At 40.7% G+C, this 20,262-nt stretch overlaps 1 protein-coding gene across 2 annotated transcripts in view; it reads right to left on the bottom strand.

Moving 5' to 3' along the window:
* LOC106567461 (TOX high mobility group box family member 2) overlaps positions 1–20,262 on the bottom strand; it is a 133,197-nt gene that overhangs the window by 22,434 nt on the left and 90,501 nt on the right. For both annotated transcript variants that reach the window (XM_045693375.2, XM_045693376.2), the window contains one exon: positions 2,998–3,225. In XM_045693375.2, the coding sequence (XP_045549331.1) occupies positions 2,998–3,225 (228 nt within the window). The remainder of the gene's footprint in view (positions 1–2,997; positions 3,226–20,262) is intronic.

Here is a 20,262-nt window from a genome sequence, read left to right as displayed (position 1 = left end):
CAGACCTCCATGGGTTGATAAATTGGATTTCCATTGATTATTTTTGTGTGATTTTGTTGTCAGCACATTCAACTATGTAAAGAAAAAAGTATTTAATAAGATTATTTATTTCATTCAGATCTAGGATGTGTTGTTTAAGTGTTCCCTTTATTTTTTTTAGCAATATATTTGCGTTGTGTCCCGCCACCTCCCATCCGCCAACCCCTCTTTTACACTGCTGCTACTCTCTGTTTATCGTCTATGCATAGTAACTTCAACTATACCTACATGTACATATTACCTAAATTAGCCCGACTAACCGGTGCCCCCGCACATTGACTCTGTACCCGTACCACCTGTATATAGCCTCGCTACTGTTATTTTCACTGTCATTTTACTGTTTTTTTTATTTCTATACTTATCTATTGTTTACCTAATACCTATTTTTTACTTAAAAATTGCACTGTCGGTTAGGGCTTGTAAGTAAGCATTTCACTGTAAGGTCTACACCTGTTGTATTCGGCGCACGTTACAAATAAACGTTTATTTTATTTCATAATTTTGGAATGCGATGTTCATAGTAATGTATTTTAGATGGGTCTGATTGCAATGTGTGACTTAGAGGTATTCCATTGCGTGGCCTTTACATTCAAACTTATAAGTAGCAATACATATTCCGTCTTTCGGATGGGATGTTAAACGGGTGTACTGACTCTCTGAGGTCATTAAAGATCCCATGGTACTTATCGTAAGAGTAGAGGTGTTAACCGTGGTGTCCTGGCTAAATTCCCAATCTGGCCCTCATACCATCACGGCCACCTAATCATCCCCAGCTTACAATTGGCTCATTCATTCCCCTCTCCCCTGAAACTATTCCCCGGGTTGTTGCTGTAAATGAGAACGTGTTCTCAGTCAACTTACCTGGAAAAATAAAGGTAAAATTAAAAAATAAAAAATATGCAATGTTGTAGTGCGCAACCATTAAAAATACAATACAAACTTATTGTGCATGTTACAGCACACAACAGAAATGTTTTCTGCTTTACTGAGACAAGCACAGGGTTAAGCTACAGTGCAGCGCCCCTGGATGAAGAGCATGTTAAAGGCTTTGCTCAAGGGCCCAACAGTAAGGGAATGTCTTCAGGATGTGAACCTAATAGCCCTCCAGTTGCCACATCAATTCCCGCCTTTTTTACAGAGTCCGTCCTGGGATTCAAACCAGCCCCCTTTCGGTTACAGGTCCAACTCCTTAGCCGCTGGGCTACATACGGCCCGTAACCCTTCACTTGAGTATACATAGATCATTCATAACACTATTCATGACACTATTCATGACATGAGTGTTGCAGTTTCATCCATAACAACTTTAATTCATAACAACTGGTGCTCTGAAGATCTAGGATGGATACTTATGGACGGGATTACAATGGGCAATGGATAGCATCACTGGACATTTATGGACATTTTTTTGAAGGAAATTGGTCAAAAATGTGGTCTTCAGTTCTATGTAGAATATTTGGCTATTGGTTAATTCGTCATACCTCCCTGATAGCTAGAATTATTTTTTTATTTTGACAAAATAACTATAATATTAAAGACAGACGAGACCAAATGCATGGTGAAAGGTAAAATCTTAATTTTGCAATTTGCTATTGAGACTGTTGGGTGGAGATGAAGATGAACAATACAGCTTATTGTCCTAAACAGACAGAGACAGCTCCAAGGCCATTTTTTTTTTTAAATCATTCTGTATTCTGGGCAGTTTCAAAATGCCAGGCAACAGAAATAAATAAAAATGGACGGAAATTAAAACGGCACATTCTCGGCTGTCAAAAGTGCAATTCATCACAGAAGAAGAGCTGAGAACATAGCGGCTCCAGTACAGTACAACAGACTGCCTGTACTCATATACCTCATATATACTGTACTGTACACTGTAGACAAGACCAACATAATGTCTTGTTCCTTACACTGTACATTGTAAACAAGAACACTGTACTGTCCTATACTTTACACAGTACTGTACACTGACTGAACACAAAACACTGTACGGCTGTCCTATACCTTAAACCGCAGGATTGGTGACAGGAGGAAGGGAATGCTTCCTTTCTTCCTCCTTTCCTTGGAGTAATCGTTGATCTAACGTGACTGGATTGGTGAAAACAAAGGTTCCACTATTTACCTTTCATCATCTAGACAGATCCCTGATCCATGTCAGATCAGTGATTACTTCAAGAAAGGGTTAGGGTTAGGGAAGAAGGAAGGATGCATTAAAGCAGTGGCCAAGATTTCACTTTCCCCTGCCTTTATCCAACCCCTCCCCCATCCCTCCTTCTCTGATCTTTGTATCCTACTAAATCAAATTGAGCTTCAACTGCTTTCAATTGAAAATCCAGGTGACAACAACAGCTGTGGATGCCACTTCAGGCGACTTACTTAGCACCCTGCCCTAAAATACAGTACAATATAGGGGAAACATAATATTCCATTCTAGATTATAACAAGATTGGCTCTGCTCTGTATCAGCTGTTATCAGGACTGTTTGAAGGGGGTACTCCATTGCTAAATGAACAGTGGGTGTTTATGGACATTGGCCAGGTTTTTCTGTCAAATGACTTTTCTACAGTTGCTGCTACACATGGAGGCTCTTCTCTTTGGCTCTAATTAAATGTAGAAAATAAAATAATTTTAATGAGAGCCAAGGGACCGGGGATAAACGGATAGATTATCTTTAGAAAGAGCAGAACTAGCTCATTAAGTTGAGTTCTATCTCTGTGCACTGTGCTCTGTGCTCTGGTAATTACTACATATAATGGCTTGGAATGTCTGCTAGTGCACTTGCTCCATCTACTGGTAATGTGCGTCTGAGTGTGTGTGTGTGTGAGTGTGTGTCTGAGTGTGTGAGTCTGAGTGTCTGAGTGTTTGTGTGTGTGTGTGTTTGCATGTGTGTGCGTGTGTGTGATCGTGCGCGTGCATTTGTGCAGACACACCTGTGTATGTGTGTGTGTGTGTTTGCACCTGTTTTGCCTCCTCCCCCAGGCTGTCCCACATGGAGGCCACTAGCTTGGACACATCCCCGAACGTGGCGTTGGGGTTTGAGCCCTTGATGGCCGCCTGGGTGTCCCTGAAGAAGAGGGCGTAGGCCGACACGGGCTTCGACGGCTCGTTGGGGTCCTTTTTCTTCTTCTTCTTCTGCGGTTTGGGCTTGGGCTTCATCATCTCCGAGGATGGCCGCTTCTCCCCTATCTGGAAGGGAGAGAGAAAAGGAGTGATGGAGGGAAAGAAGGAGAGGAGGAAGGAAAGAGGGAGAAAGGGAGAGGGAGGATTGTAAGCAACAATGGACATAACATTTTCCCAACAAATAAGGATCTCAATGAATTTGGTTGTTGGTTCCACCTATTGTAATTCTATGGTTAGTCTGTGGTTATGTTGTTGTCTATGTAGAAAGGGGGTGCTGTAAATGTGAAAGGTCAACACTACTGAAAGAAACTGAACTATAGAACCGATGTCCTCACAATGGTATCACCATCGAGACAGTGGAGAGACAGGTAAGATCACCTCTTGTAGGTAAAACCCTCGACAAGGAAAGAGAGCAACACTGTTTTATTATTGACAAATACGACATGGATGGAACAGGACTACTCGATTTCCTCCACAAACAAAAACACATAACGAGCGGACGAGAAAAGGAGGGTTCTGAGAAAAGCAACAGCCCCTTCTTCTGAGAAGAGAAAGAAAACAAATCAATTTGGCTGAGGATGAGGGAGAATGGAGTCTGACAGAAAGCTGCCACTGGTACGGAGCACATTGTAGGACACACTCACCCTCAGCCCAGTATCTCCACCTCCCAAAAGTATGGTGAACATTTTAGGACACCCTCTGAGGGAGAGAAACTTGGCAGAGTACCGTGGTCTGGAGCAGGACACTAGGCAGTACCTTATCACAATGAAATGTTGTTTTATACTACTCATTCGCTCTACATGCTGTTTTATACTCGACTTTGTGTGTGTGTGTGTGTTTGTTGTTTTTAATGTATTTAATATTTGGGAGAAGAGAGAGGATGAGCAAGGCAATTGAAAGTTTGGGATGATTAGGTGGCTATGATAGTATGTGGGCCAGATTGAGAATTTAATCAATAAAATATATTCCCGGGATGAGATTACCTAAAGGATTTGAGTAGACAAATTCCAAACTGCAGCTCTAAATAGTAATTTGTTGGATAAATAAAAGCACATCACAATCTATTTCAAGGACTATGTGCTGGGTTATTTAAGAATGATGATAAATGGCCATCATACTATATTTTCCACAGTAAAGTACAGCTATTGTGCATATATTTCACATCGACGTGAATCAAATGCATATGAATACATCTGTCATTTGGCACATAAAGCTTCGAAGAAGTCAAATCCAGGTCAACGTAGCCTCGGTGTGATTGTTTATGGAAATTGCATTCCTCCTGAAGTGAGTAGAGCCCATCAACCATTTGAGGAGAGGGAAGCAATTCAAACATTTAGTGGAAAGAGGCTGTGGCTAATGGAGGATGGAAGGGAGAAGTGACTGTGACTTGATGTGCCATTAAGATCACCGCAACCTGAGTCCTGGGGAACATAAAGAAAAATAATCACATTTGATAGCCTACATAATGACTGAATATATAATGATCAACTACAGTAGATGATTTAAAGACGGAATGAGGTCTCCCGAGTGGCGCAGCAGTCTAAGCCACTGCATCGCAGTGCTAGAGGTGTCACTACAGATCTGGGTTGTATCATAACCGGAAGTGGTCAGGATTCCCATAGGGCAGTGCACAATTGGCCCTGTGTTGTCCGGGTTTGGCCGGGGAGGCTTTACTTGGCTCATCGCACTCTAGCGACTCCTTGTGGTGGGCCGGGCACTTGCAGGCTGACTCCGGTCGTCAGGTGAACGGTGTTTCCTCCGACACATTGGTGCGGCTGGCTTCCAGGTTAAGCTGGCGGATGTTAAGAAGTGCGGTTTGTTGGGTCATATTTCGGAGGACGCATGACTCGACCTTTGCCTACTGAGCCCATTGGGGAATTGCAGTGATGAGAAAAGATTGAAATTGGGGAGAAAAGGGGGATAAAAACAAAGATGGAATGAAAGATGCATGCATTCAGACTGTGCCATGACTCAAGTGGGACCATTTTCAGGGCTTTTTTCAGGTGGCATGGTCACCGTCACATGATTAGTCTATACAATCCATTTATCTCCAAATGCCATGTTAATGTTAGATTTGACTAAATAAAAGTACTTTGAAAATGCTCCGTAAAAAAAAAAAATATTAATCGATACTGCTCTCATTTTAACAGGCAATCAGGGACACAAACCATGTGAAAGAATTCTGAATGATCACTTGACTAGCAACTATGAAACGGCAACTCCAGGATGTTTAAAAGCATTCCCATTTCATACAATCATCATGCATACTAATCATGGGATTAAGAGCTGGGGTTGTCTTGCTTTTAACTTTGCTTTCTAAACAGAAATGATTGCCTTTGAAATGTCATTGTTTAAGAAAACATTTGAAGCCGAAACAACATCTTCCAAACAGCATGAAATTAGCTCATCAGAATCGGAGGCTCCCGAATGTTTGGGTATAAGAAAAGGGGTCACTTGAATATAACTTTAGATGTGATGTGGAGAAGATTCCCCTATTCAAAGTGAAAATGCACCCATGCCTGTGTTCTGTCTCTCTCTCTCTCTCTCTCTCTCTCCTCTCTCACACACAGACTGGTTTGGAAATGTTTAATTTTTTATCCATGAGTGTGTGGTTTCATAAAAAAACAATCATCTCCCACGTTTATGCAATGAGGCAAAAAAAAGCGTTTGAAATGACATCTGTTCCCCTCTGCCTTTGATGTGAAGGGTGAATAAATTGGAGGAGAGCTAATGGAATGACAAACTGAAAAGCAAAATAATCTCCAGGAAAAATCATTTATATTTATAAATTGAAAGTGCGGCAAAACAAGCGAACTGCTAGAGAAAAAAAGGAAATTCTCTCATTTTCCCTCTGTATTCAGAATGATAGTTGGCTACACTAGATAGACAAGAAATTACACTTCAATGGAACATTGACTGAGATGGAATAGAATACTGATGAATTGGAATGGATGAGTAGCATTTGTTGAACTGGGTAGTCTATACATTCAAGTGTCAGTACAGTAAAAGATGCTTACTTGAAGGCATAAAGCAAGATGGTCTTTCAAATTAACTGAACTTGAAGATATATCCAGTCTTGTTTACAGATCTAAATATCTAAATAGCCACTCTCCAACCACTACACCACACGGTCACCAATTGCTTATTGCACTTTACTATAAACATATAACAAATTGGTATAGTCGGCAGTAAATAGATTTTCAGTTTGCAAGTCAAGGACTGGATTTGAAAGTGTCAGGCCTAGGCCCATACAATCAGCATGGCTGTTGTCAGAAATTTCAAGAGGGAGAGAGGAGAAGAGGGAGAGGGGGGGGAGTGGTTGCTGTAATTCTGAATGGACAGCACTGCACAGAGAAGATGAGATTAGATTTGACAGCCTGATACCTGCATCACTATCAAAACAGGAGAGAGAGGGGTAAGAGAGAGGGGGGAGGGAGAGAGAGAGAGACAGATAGATAGAGCAAGTGAGAGAGAGATGGGGAAGAAGGGAGGGGTTGTTTAATCAGAGGCTCCAGCACATACCTATATTTACACATAAAATGAAAAGCAAAATGAAACCCAAAATGGTAAGGTTATACCTATAACATTTCCCAAGTGCTGCGTATCGATTTCAAATAGGTTGGAATGTATACACGCCACGGGCAGCGTATAGAGCTGACGAATAAGATCTATTGCTTTTTGGAGTGAGTGGAGTCAGTGAGGTACTTGATGCAAGTGGGAGCTATACGATGCAGCCAGCAAGACTGGTTGAGCGGTACAAGCATAGCTCAGCAAATTAAATACAAATCCTCGAACATCAACTAAAGATTGGGGAGGGGAGGGGAAAACTAAAATCTGTGACCTGTTCTAGCAAGAAAAGTTAGAGCAGTAACCAAAGCCTCCAACTCTGTGGAAAATAGACCCTTCCAACAGCACACTCCATAAGAGGAGTGCATAATGCAGCTGTTGACCAAGCCTTTGTTGGTCCATAAATAGCCAAATGGGCATTGCTTTACTGTGGTGACAGATCGCAATGTGTTTAAATTTACAGAGGAACATGCACATCAAATCTGGATGCTCCCAAGGTGCGTTCTACAACTCTACATTATCTAGTTATTGCTGGTTATAGATAAGGTCCAGAGTTTTTCCTAGCCAAGTCACATGGTCACAAGGAAAACCTCCCAGCCCTACCTAAACCAACAAGAGACTGACGTTTATGCTTCAACTATAAACCACACACATCTGGAAACCGTTTGAACTCTTGTCATACTGTCAATCTGTAAGTAATAAGTCTGACTGAACGTCATAACCCAGGCATATGCCCATAGAACCACACAAATCAAATGGAAATACTGTTCAGCCCACACAATTATGAAGAGGAAGTGTAAATGCACATGTTATGGTATTGGCTCAGGAAATTGAAACCAAGGCAGACATCCCGCAATTGAAAACCTCAGAACTCTTGATGATTTATGGAAAAACATTTACATTGTTTTTCCTCAAACATACAGTATACAGACTTAACTTGCACACCGGACATAACATCGACCAATAACCTCCCATGAAGATGATAATTGAACAGCTAAAAATGAACCAAATCATTATGAGTGATTGGTCCTGTGTGGCTCAGTTGGTAAGAGCATAGCACTAGCAATGTGAACGTTGTGGGTTAAATTCCCAATGGGGCCACCAATATGAAAATATATGCTGTCAATATAAGTCGCTATGGATAAAAACATCTTCTAAATGGCATGCATATTATTATATTATGCACAATGGCACTACTGTCAATATTAAGGAGATATATAACCCGTTTCAGGAAGCTAGGCGTATGTCGCACGTCACTACTTCACAGGAGAGGCATTTGAACGTCTTAAAAAAAACGAAATGCATTTTTGGGCAGAAATGCCTTCTGGAACATGTGAACTTTCACGTGCCTTAATAACAAAAGCGTATTCCATCTGCAAATACAAATAAAAGGTGTAAATTACGAGCCTAGTTGGATTAGCCACAGAAAAAGCCAGGAATCTTTCTGCTAGCCATGATTGTCTGAGATAATGGATAGTCTGGACATGAGTTTGGATTGGTCTACCATGTAGCATGCTTCTGTCTATAACTTGAGCTGCTCAGTATGTGTTCATAGTCCTTTCTACCGAAGTGTTTTTGAAAGATATAATGTTAGCCATCGAGAACTACAAAAGTTTGCTACTTTTCTCAACAGCATTGATACCCTGAATTTAGCAGGCGCTATCGACACATTTGTTGGAATGAGTTGTGATGGGCTACTTTCTGCACACGCCACGGTCAGTGTGAGCCGGAGTGACCTGACACAATGCTGGCCAAACATGTAGCTACAAACAAAACAGAGTTAAATGGTTCCAGTCTGCCGTGAAGCATTCATCCATGTACACGGGTAAGAGTCTAGCTACATTTTCAGATATTATACATGTCTAATTTGATCAGAAAGTCATTTTCATTGCAAGTTAAAGTGCAATTTTAGCTAGCAAGCGAACGTTAGCTTGCTGGCTCGCTAGCTAACATTACATGTATTATATGTCAAGTAATATTATTCTAATCAGAAATCAATTTGCCAGGATAATTGCTAGTTATAGCCTAATGTTAGCTAGATAACATTGAACCTAGTTGGTTAGCTTTAGCAACCGGCAGATTCATACTGCAGCTATGACAATGTTTGTATTGGTAGTAGTATGAGTTGGGATTATCCTGGTTCATTGTTTAGCTAGCTAGCTACACACTTTCGCCAGATGATTACATGACATAAAGTTACCCAGTTGTGTCTGGGGGTGGTTATAGCATTTCTTGTGTGTCTTGGTAAGCGTCATCTAAGAATTATAAATATTTATAAAATCTTTTTATATGGAGACTTTCTGGTTTTGATATTGCTACTATGCAATTAACCATTTCACTGTACAGTTTACACATTCTGTATCCTGTGGATGTGACAAAAACTTTGATTTATTTTATATAGTGTGTGTTTACCAGAGACGGTAATGTGAATAACAACATGACCTGCACCAAAGATTAGGATATAGGCCAAGGACTAGATAAAAATACACTTTATCTGGAGTTTTTCCATATTGTAGGCTACTACTTTTGTCACTCTTAGTCTTAAAATCTTTGGTTGTTTACTACACTACTCATTCTGTTTAGCACATGGCCTCATATGAATCCTTAAAGACATGGGTGTGTGCAGACAAAGAGGGTGTGTGCAGACAAAGAAGAGCTCTCCAGTAGGTGGACCAAACATTCAAGGGCCATTTTCTCAAGACTGGGGTTACAAGTTTATCAACTTTCAAACCAGAATTACTTTCCCATTATTCCTCAACTGCAGTGTATGACATACCGTTTTCTAGCTCTGAGTCTCCACTTGTATCCACTGTAAAAAAAAAATAATAAAAAAAAAAAAAAAAACACGATTTCAAATTTTGCTACATAGGACCGAATCCAGGTGGTGGGTCTCATATTTCTAATGCCTCACCCAGCGGTGGACCTAACTAATCAGCACAAATTGCTAAAGTTGAGGACTCGTATTTGGTAATGTGGCGAAAACAGTCCTAAGTGAAAACTAATTACATTAACACTTCGCTAACGAGATGTTGGAGAGGCCCCTGCAGGTTGACCCTTTATAAAGAGTGGCAAAGCATCTGCCACACACTTCCTGGCTTCGCTAGCGTTCTAATTGGCCCCAGTGGGTTGCTGTAGACGCAACCGTGCAATTTAAAGGGGGTGGGGGGAATAATTCTTGTTTTCAACTCAAAATGGTATTTCAGTCCCCCCAAAAATAAAAATAACCTGAGTATTGGATTATATTTATCTTTTCTTTGTTTTATCTGACATGGCCCTCTGAACGGGGCTTTGCAGACTGAGTGGCAATACAAGAAGAGAAAAACAATTAGTCAAACACGAATGGTCTACCACGGCTGGGTTATTTCCATAGCAACAGCCTGAGGGAACAATTCAAACCCTTTATTGGCCGTTTGCTATGTTTCTCTGTAAACATCAGACCAGCAGGAGAGATGGCCGGCAACGGAAAGTCAGGCAACAGAGTCATCACAGGACCCCGACCTGTTCATATCAATCAACCCTTACAAAAAAAGATTGCCGTAAAAGTACAGTGACTGCAGTCGACTGTGGTATTATGGATGCAGTAATTGCAGAATAACTGCAGTTATACTACACTGTAACTGCAGTTACACTGCACTCTAACTGCAGTTATACTCATAGCGGAACTTTTATGTTCTATTGGAGAGAAAAAAGGAAAGTACTCCGCAGAGCATTCTACTGCATTTTGAGATGACATATCCGGAGAGTGCCTTACCACTTTAAAGGCACAATATGTAATTTCACCAGGCAAACCCTGCCACTTTGCTGAATGGGGATGGGTAACTACACTTACAGTACATACAGTGAATTCAGAAAGTATTCAGATCCCTTGACATTTCCCACATTTTGTTACATTACAGCCTTATTCTAAAACTGATTAGATTTTTTTCTCATCAATCTACACACAATACCCCATAATGACAAAGCTAAAACATCATTTTTGAAATATTTGCAACTGTATTAAAATAAATACTATATTTACATAAGTATTCAGACCCTTTGCTATGAGCAGACCCTTCGAAATTGAGCTGAGGTGCATCCTGTTTCCATTGATCATCCTTGAGATGTTTCTACAACTTGGTTGGAGTCCACCTGTGGTAAATTAATTGATTGGACATGATTTGGAAAGGCACACACCTGTCTATATAAAGTCCAACAGTTGACAGTCCATATCAGAGCAAAAACCAAGCCATGAGGTCGAAGAAGGTGTGTGCCTTTCCAAAGGTCCGTTAGAGCTCCGAGACAGGATTGTGTCGAAGCACAGACTCTTCCAAGAGCTGGCTGCCCGGCCAAACTGAGCAATCGGGGGAGAAGGGCCTTGGTCAGGGAGGTGACCAAGAACCCAATGGTCACTCTGACAGAGCTCCAAAGTTCCTCTGTGGAGATGGGAGAACCTTCCAGAAGCACAACCATCTCTGCAGCATGCCAGCAATCAGGCCTTTATCGTAGAGTGGCCAGACGGAAGCCACTCCTCAGTAAAACACACATGACAGCCTGCTTGGAGTTTTCCAAAAGGCACCTAAAGGACTCTCAGACCATGAGAAACAACATTTTTTGGTCTGATGAAACCAAGATTGAACTTTTTGGCCTGAATGCCAAGCGTCATATCTGGAGTAAACCTGGCACCATCCCTACGGTGAAGCATGGTGGTGGCAGCATCATGCTGTGGGGATGTTTTTCAGCAACAGCGACTGGGAGACTAGTCACGATCGAGGGGAAGATGAACTGAGCAAAGTACAGAAAGATCCTTGATGAAAAGCTGTTCCAGAGCACTCAGGACCTCAGACTGGGGCAAAGGTTCACCTTCCAACGAGCCTTAACACACAGCCAAGACAAGGCAGGAGTGGCTTCTGGACAAGTCTCTGAATGCCCTTGAGTGGCCCAGCAAGACCCTGGTCGAACATCTCTGGAGGGACCTGAAAATAGCTGTGCAGCGACGCTCCCCATCCAACCTGACAGAGCTTGAGAGGATCTGCAGAGAACAATGGGGGAAAGTCCCCAAATACAGGTGTGCCAAGCTTGTAGCGTCATACCCAAGAAGACTCAAGGCATAAATCGCTGCCAAAGATGCTTCAACAAAGTACTGTGTAAATGGTCTGAATACTTAAGTAAATGTGATTTCAGTTTTTTCATTTTTAATACATTTGCAAAAATGTCTAAAAAACAGTTTTTGCTTCATCATTATGGGGTATTATTGTGTGTAGATAGATTTGTATCAATTTTTTAATAAGACTGTAAAAATTAAAGACTGAAAAAGTCAAGGGGTGTGAATACTTTCTGAATGCACTGTACCGTAACTAGCCTTCAGTTAAAATGTAACTACTTTTAAATTGATAGACAATATATGTAAAGACTGAAGCTATGCATTGTGGTTTAGAAAGACTCAGGAGGTAATCAGGGGGTCCTTAGAAATCAGCAATAGTTTCCCTACTAAACAAGGCTTGACATATGCCCATGTACAGTAGGAGCTAACTGCTTGCTACTCCCTGTTGCTGCAGAAAGCCAAGCTGATTTGAGCTTCTGCTGTAACCCATTAATTCAAGTCAAGGGTTATGTTCAACAACAAAAGCAGTATTTTCCTGCGAAGAGCATCAGTGAGCTTAGTCACAACCATAATCTCCTCCATGTGCACACCTTATGCAACATGCTCTGCCAGTAAGACTCATACCTAGCCTCTTTCTCTCTGCGTTTCCTGCTGAGCCATGAGATGGTACAGCGATGGTGCCCAAACATAACGAGACAGGCTATTATGATGGCAGCTGGTTGCCATAGGTACTATATGCTAATTGTGAGGAGGGGGTGGGGTATTGTCAGAGCAACAGGCTTTGTTTGGCCGCTGACGTGCATTGTCTCATACGAAAAGACTAGATGATAAAGGGGTGTCAAAGTCACTTCACCAGTGTAGCACCACACCAAACAGTTGGATCCCTTTCAAACACGATTTCACAAAAGAAAGAGAAACACATAGCGAGTTATAGATCAAATTATAATAAAAAAAATATATATTATAAGACAGTGTATCTAAGAATAACATTTCAGTCTGTCTCAATGTTCTTTGGTTAAACAGGAAAATGAGCAACTGGTTCTGTGGCTCAGAGTTCAGGCCTGTTATTCTCTCTCGTTATTCTAGCTCTATAATCTTCACTTCTTCGCCCCAAAGGATGTGCAGGACAAGTGACGTTACTGAGACATAAGGTAAATATTAACTTGCGGTTGTTGGGATAAAGAAATACTCATGTACTGCTAATGATAATGTTATGTATGGGTTATGAATGTGTTATGAAGTCCCTTCAAATAAAGTGTCACTGGTTGTAATGTAGGCCTATGTATGCTACACCCTCTCTTGCTTGCAGGCCTAAAGCAGCTGTGTTAAGCGAACGCTACTGCTGGTGAAAATAGGTAGTAGGGCCTAATCCTGAGAACTGACTCAACCCGAACCACAGTCGCTCCCTGGGTGAGAGTAATGGCTTCCTCGTGCACGGGGCCGCGGCTGCTATTGTAGAATCACAAAGCATTTAATTGAAACAAATGACTCTGATAATGGGACATTATCCCCCACAGGTTCGCTGTGTGCTAGGCTTAATTAGCGTCGCACTAGCGATCGAGGACGACTTCGCCATGCTGATCCTTCAAAGGAAAAAGCGAGCCCCTTTTAAATGGGCAAATGGGCAATTTGTCCCACTGTCGATGTGTACTGTAAGCAGGTTCCCCTCTTCAGACTAGCGTAGAAAAGCAACGTTTTGTCCGTCTGGAGTGTGTCCCAATCTGGTAAGTCGCTGCCTTCCCTCTGCCCTAGATTTCTGGATATTGGTATTAGAAACGTATGAGGTTTATGTTAGTTATACTAAATAGTAAGTACTCTTTTCCTTGTGCGTCTTCTCTCCATGATAAAATATTAGTACTTTACTGTACTGGAACTATTATGTACTGCAACATGAACCAGAACTTTTTTCATCATGATTAAAAGCGGTACTCCAGATTCAATTGTTTACTCTTGTACATCTTAGAAAGTCAGCTAATGCAATGTTCAAAAACTCTACGACCATGCTGTTTTAAATATTCATTATTCTTAACAGTTGCCTAAGGTTATTTGAATTAGCAGCATGGATATTCATGAGCTGCAATAATTGGTCATTTGTTTTAAATGTTCAATTCTTTAATACACGTCTTCATTACTTCACTCTCATCCATGCATAATAAGCCTCTCAAAGCAAAGATTTACTTTTATTAAACACTTTCTTTAATAAGATATTTGTTTTTATTCAAAGCGAATCATAGTGCCCTGACATTTATTATTTTCAGAAAGACATATTGCTCACAACCTGTTGTCGAGAGAATACCATTGATGGACATCCATCTTTTTGTCAAATGAAATACCCACAACAAAAAACATTCCACCTGTAGCTAAGACAGTTATTTATATAGAAAGCGAAACAAGATGTCACATTATTCCAGTTGAAGGCAACAGTGCAGGCAGGTCATATGAGATGTGTCTCAGGCCTGCACAGACTGTATGGTAGAGACTTCACTGCTTTCTTTACTTCAAACAGCAGAATTTGTCAATTTTAGCCACAAATGTAATCAGTATATTCTTGAGGTTATGCTCTTTGAATATGACCATTAATGTTTTTATAATCACATACTGATTTGAATAATATGTTGATTGGCTAATTCTGACCGTAAACATTTGATTCACCTTCCATATACTCACTATGATCCTGTCAATAATGGCAGCCAACAATAGGCTTTTTATGTTGCTGCTTTTAAAATGGTGGTGCTGTTTTATCCTGTCTGTCTAAAATGCCAAGTGACGCAAAATACATGTCTTTTAAAATATTAAATGAAATAAAATTAAGTCAAGCTCACATAACATTGTAACAGTCAGTGAGTCTGACAAAAATGTATCCTGAAAACACAAACAAACAACCACAGACACTTTCAAAACAAACACTTCGTGTAGATCTAAAACGGGCTATAAAGAAAGCAATGAAGTCTCTACCATACAGTCTGTGCAGGCCTGAGACACATCTCATATGACCTGCCTGCACTGTTGCCTTCAACTGGAATAATGTGACATCTTGTTTCGCTTTCTATATAAATAACTGTCTTAGCTACAGGTGGAATGTTTTTTGTTGTGGGTATTTCATTTGACAAAAAGATGGATGCCCATCAATGGTATTCTCTACTGTATAACATCCAACAGTAATAAAGTGATATTTCATCCAAATGTAAGAATTGCTTACCTGTTTTCTTACCCTGAAAGCAGTCTATAGAGAAGGTGAGACAGTTATCCATGCTTGGGCATGTGATTTGAAACATTCTAAACATTGGCTTCCATTGATATTTGCTAAGAAAAAGCTTATGTTAACTATTGGTTACAGTGGCTAGGTAAACACTCCCAAAGCGTGGATTGTTGTTTCTCCTTGTCTCCTAGACTGCTTTCAGAGTTATGAGTAATTTTGTAATAAGAGTGAACTATCCCTTTAATATGTTATTATTGCATAGGAGCATAATCCAGTTTTTTATATTGATTAAGCAAGTATGGCCTTCAACAGTCTGAAGATAACATTAGCTTTGCATCACAACAGTAATGCCAACTGGACACTTCATATTCTTTATTTATTTGATTTATTTTGTAGTTATTTATTTTCCCCATTTTGCTCCTCAATCTCAAGATATTCAATTGGTAGTTACGATGTAGTCTAATCGCTGCAACTCCCCAACGGGCTCAGGAGAGGTGAAGGTCGGGACAATACTTCCTCCAAAACATAACACACTGCTCGCTTAGCCCGTAAACCAGCCACACCAACGTGTCAGAGGAAACACTGACTACCGAAGTGATGACCGAAGTCAGCTTGCAGGCAGGTGCCTGGCCCACCACAAGGAGATGCTAGAGCGTGATGAGCCAAGGAAAGCCCCTGGCCTATGGGGCATCCGGTCACGGGCCGGCTGTAGTGACGTCTCAGCACTATGATACAGTGGCCAGCCTGTGGTCTAGTAACAGATGCACCCTGCCAAAATAACTATGTAGCGCCACATGTTTAACAAGATTGAACAAATCTTGCTACATGAACTTGCAGATTTGGCTGAGCTTTTTTGGCAGTGGGCTTTTCCCCAAACCACCCTCATTACGCTTATAATGAGATGTCGGCAGGCGTTCAGTTTCCAAATTTAAATGTGCCGTCGTTCTCCTCGGCAACGTGCTCGGCCCCCTCCTCGACCCTCATTACCACCTGCCAGGGAATTCCCTCCTCTTTTTCAAAGAGACAATTCTCACTCCCATCTCCCCTCTCGCAAAAATGAGCCAGACCAGCCAGGCTCGGGGATCTGGGGGCCTGTCAAACATGAAGCCCCCCCGCAGTAGCACACTGGGGTGAGCAGGCAACATTGACAATGAGGCCTAGCTGTGATAGGGTTTTTAAATGCAGGCATAATGAGCACTCCATCCCACTTCGAGAAATTATGCATTGTTCAATGTCCCATCCAAACTTTGTATCTGTCTGGCCTTAGACAACAGAGGGCAGGGGTGGGTTGGGATATCACACTTGGCTAAACACCTAACCATCTTATAAAACATTATCCAGCCAGCAAGCACCTATTGGACCAATGATGGCAATGAGGCTGAGCACACCACTATAAGCTGATAATGGACCCATGTCGATAGCCTATACTCTATAAAGTAGTGTTGGCTACTGCCGTCTGAACCTCTGGAAAACCCATCAGCCAAATGAGTGGTGGGCCGCTGACTTTACCAATGGCAAGCCACTGTATGTTTATAATCAAGGATAACATATCCAAACCATTCCCTCATGTTATGGAAACTTATCTTGCTAGCTGTATAACCACATTTATGATTTATGTCATTATTGTAATTAGCAATAAAGACAGTTTGGTGTTAGCTACTACATGCAAATGCATTGTAGAAAGGCAGGCTTAGATTAAAAGTCTAGATAAATTAAATATTCTGAATAAACATACAGTATCTTGATGTAATATGAATTCCTTTGAACCATCATAAAACATACCACTACTTTTATATCTAAGTCCAAGCTACATATCATATAAACAATCACATCAACATAGCTTTTAAATACCTAAATATAACTATTTCTTATCATTGCTTCAAGTCCATTTTTCCATCTACTGCACATGTCATCCAGTGATTTAGCAGCTAATACTTCTGCCTTCAGAGCAGTCAGAATGAACTGAGAGGGAGGAGGCTGTCAAAAATGAGATGAATTCTGAGGAAAAAAGAAGAGGGTTCTGATGGAGAGAGCAAGGGTATTACTATTATCATGTGCTCCACCAGTGATCAGAGATATTTGTGACATACTTTACTCTCAGTTAAAAAAGATGTGCTATTTGAGACAACTACAACAAAAACTGAACAAGTGGGCATTTCTAAAAATGCTATTGATGGTCATGGTTAGATCTACTGCTCACAATACTGTAATGCCTTAAAGGGATAGTTCAACAAAACGGCATATGTAGATATGTACAGTATAGTGTCTAGTTAAACAAAAGAAAGGGGATTGCAGATCACTCCTTGTCCAAAATAATGCATTCAAGGTAAGACAACAAACATAAAGAGAATGTAATTTCTCTGAACTGAATTTCTCCGTTAACCGTTTGCTGTGTGATTGGAAACCATGAGATGCATGGTGGAAAAGAGGATCCCTAAGCAGAAAGAAGTGTACTGAGCTTTAGCCTTAGGCTAAATGTTGTACTAAAACAAGTAACATCATCCCGGGAGATGAGCAATATCTATTGCTCCAGCTGAGCTTGTATTTGTAAGGGAGTTTACATACAGCGTAAGATAGTTATCATTGCTGATATGAAATGTATCCTTGAGGCATTGTTGTTGAATAAAAAAGTACAGCTACAATGGAAGAAAACAATTGACACAAATGTATGTTCAGGATCAGTGGCTCAGTTGGTAGAGCATGGTGTGTGCAATGCCAGGGTTGTGGGTTCGATTCCCACGGGGGGCCAGTACAACAAAAAAAAAAAAATGCATGAAATGTATGCATTCACTACTGTAAATCGCTCTGGATAAGAGTGTCTGCTGAATGACTAAAATGTAAATGTCATGATCAGTGTATGCCTTCACCGAATACTAAGGGAACCTTTATTTCTTTTACATTTCCCCACTTTGCAAAAACCTAACATTCTGCCTTATTTATACAGTACGTTCCTAAAACACAAATACTGTGCAGTGCCTATGACAGAAATATGAATTGAATCTGTCTATTATGACTTTATTGGCATGAAATTAAGGTTAATTGACATCATAGGAAAAACGTCAAATCCTTTCTTAATGGAATGAAATTGAAAATAACCTCATCTTCAATTCCTTTAAGATATTTCAGCTTACTTTTCTATGCCTCAGCCTGAGAAATAAGCTCCTCTTGTCCCCAAAGATAATAAATGAATTGAATTTTTTCCCTTATCGGTCATCTATTTTTCCAGCGTAAGCTATTACTTGCTCAGGTTGCTAGGCAACAGGAAATATTAATAGTCACTATTATTAGCCAGGCTCCAGTAGAGTAGTACTAAAATGAGGAAGTGGAAAACATGAATGTGTTACATAAATCTTTGGACCTTTCACGGTGTGTGCAAGTCTCTGTTTGCAGTGATTTATGGCAATGACGGTTCATTTATGAGAAAAGGGGGTGTGAAATAAGAAAATGGAACATTACCCTGAAGGACTATTTGAAAATAAATAATTGCAAAGGTGAATCGAAAGCTGTTTAAAAACCAGGACTGTCTTTCATACGGAAATGTTATTGGCCTATTACACCAAGAAGAAAAGGGAGCTGCTTTCTCCCATACATGTTTGTGCGTGTAACCACGTACGCATGGCATGAACATGAACACGCCCAAATGCACGCACACACACCTCCGTCACCAGCCTCACACCAATTGTACCAATTAAAGCTGTATTTGCTATGAAAAATTGCCAAACATATAATGAAATAAATAAACACATAAATACTCTTGCACATTATGTACTACATTACTGTGCATCTCCATGGCACCAGCTATATTCAGCTCACTAGTATGTTCAACACAGTGACTTAATGACCTTTTCACACGCACCAACAAACGGGAGTGATCATTCTACTGTGGTCCCTGCAGCGTACGCTCAAACCCGTGTGATTAGAATGCTTATATAGAACGTCCAGCTTCGATTGACGCAAGTCAGCATTTGAGCTAGCCACACTGTTTCTTCACAGAAACATTTTGCACAAACACAGTCCTTACAAAGTTATGTCCTGAATGTGACCAGTTTATTTTTGGATGTGTGAGGAACGACGCTGGAGACGAGAAGCAAGTACAGGGAGTGAACATTTAATGAAACACAGACAGGAACAGAATACAGACAGCGTCTGGACAGAGGAAAACAAAACAACAATAATGCTGACACGGGGAACAAATTGAGGAACAGACAGATATAGAGGGTCAATCAACAAAGTAAAGGAGTCCAGGTGAGTCCAATGAGCACTGATGTGCATAATGAATGGTGACAGGTGTGCGTAATGAAGGGCAGCCTGGCGCCCTTGAGCTCCAGAGAAGGGAGGCGGGAGCAGGCGTGACAGGATACAATGTTCAGACAGTCACAGAAGTAGCGACAACATACACTATCATCCAAACCGGAAAATGTAGGCTACATTAGTCCTAGGGTCATATTTAGATAACTCCCGGCTGTCAGAAACCACAATATGAATTAACTAATAGCAATTACTATTTATAATTCATCCCATCACGGGTGAGCTCAGCATTGATTGAAATAATTGAGTAAAACACTTTCTAGAAATCGAAAGTAATCCGACGATGCTAGTTTGTGCGTGCTGCCATGTTTGTTTTTTTGCGTCAACCAAAGAGGAGACGAGGAGTTTGGTCTGTTTACAGTATGCATGTTGAAGGGGGTGTGTCGTCTACGATCATTCACTTGCCTTCATTCACCTCTGGACATTTAACTGCATGTTGAAGGGGGTGTGTCATCTACGATCATTCAATTCCCTTCATTCACCTCTGGACGTTTAACCTTCACCTCATTATAACATCTTTTGTCTGACAGACATTTACGTGACAACCAGAATGCATTGTGTAATGTCAATGGCACCACACATAGCTTAGCATAAACTCATTATAATCAGTAGAACATTTAAAAAATATATATTTTACACACACATCATAAGTGTCCATTACAACCTATGCAATAATCAGATTGCATTATTTGTCACCAGTACTTGAAAATGTGAATAAAACTGTAAATACACTATTCTCCATACATAGAGTACCAGTCAAAAGTTTAGACACACCTACTCATTCAAGGGTGAAAATAACACATATGGAATCATGTAGTAACCAAAAAAGTGTTAACCTCTATGGGCTAGGTGGACGCTTGCGTCCCACCTTCTCAACAGCCAGTTGAATCCTGTGGCGCGTTATTCAAATACCTTACAAATGCTATTACTTCAATTTTTCAATAATATG

The sequence above is a fragment of the Salmo salar genome, chromosome 13 (assembly GCF_965601325.2).
Source record: "Salmo salar chromosome 13, fSalSal1, whole genome shotgun sequence".
NCBI classification, from domain to species: Eukaryota; Metazoa; Chordata; class Actinopteri; order Salmoniformes; family Salmonidae; genus Salmo; species Salmo salar.
This window is presented reverse-complemented; position numbering and strand designations above follow the sequence as displayed.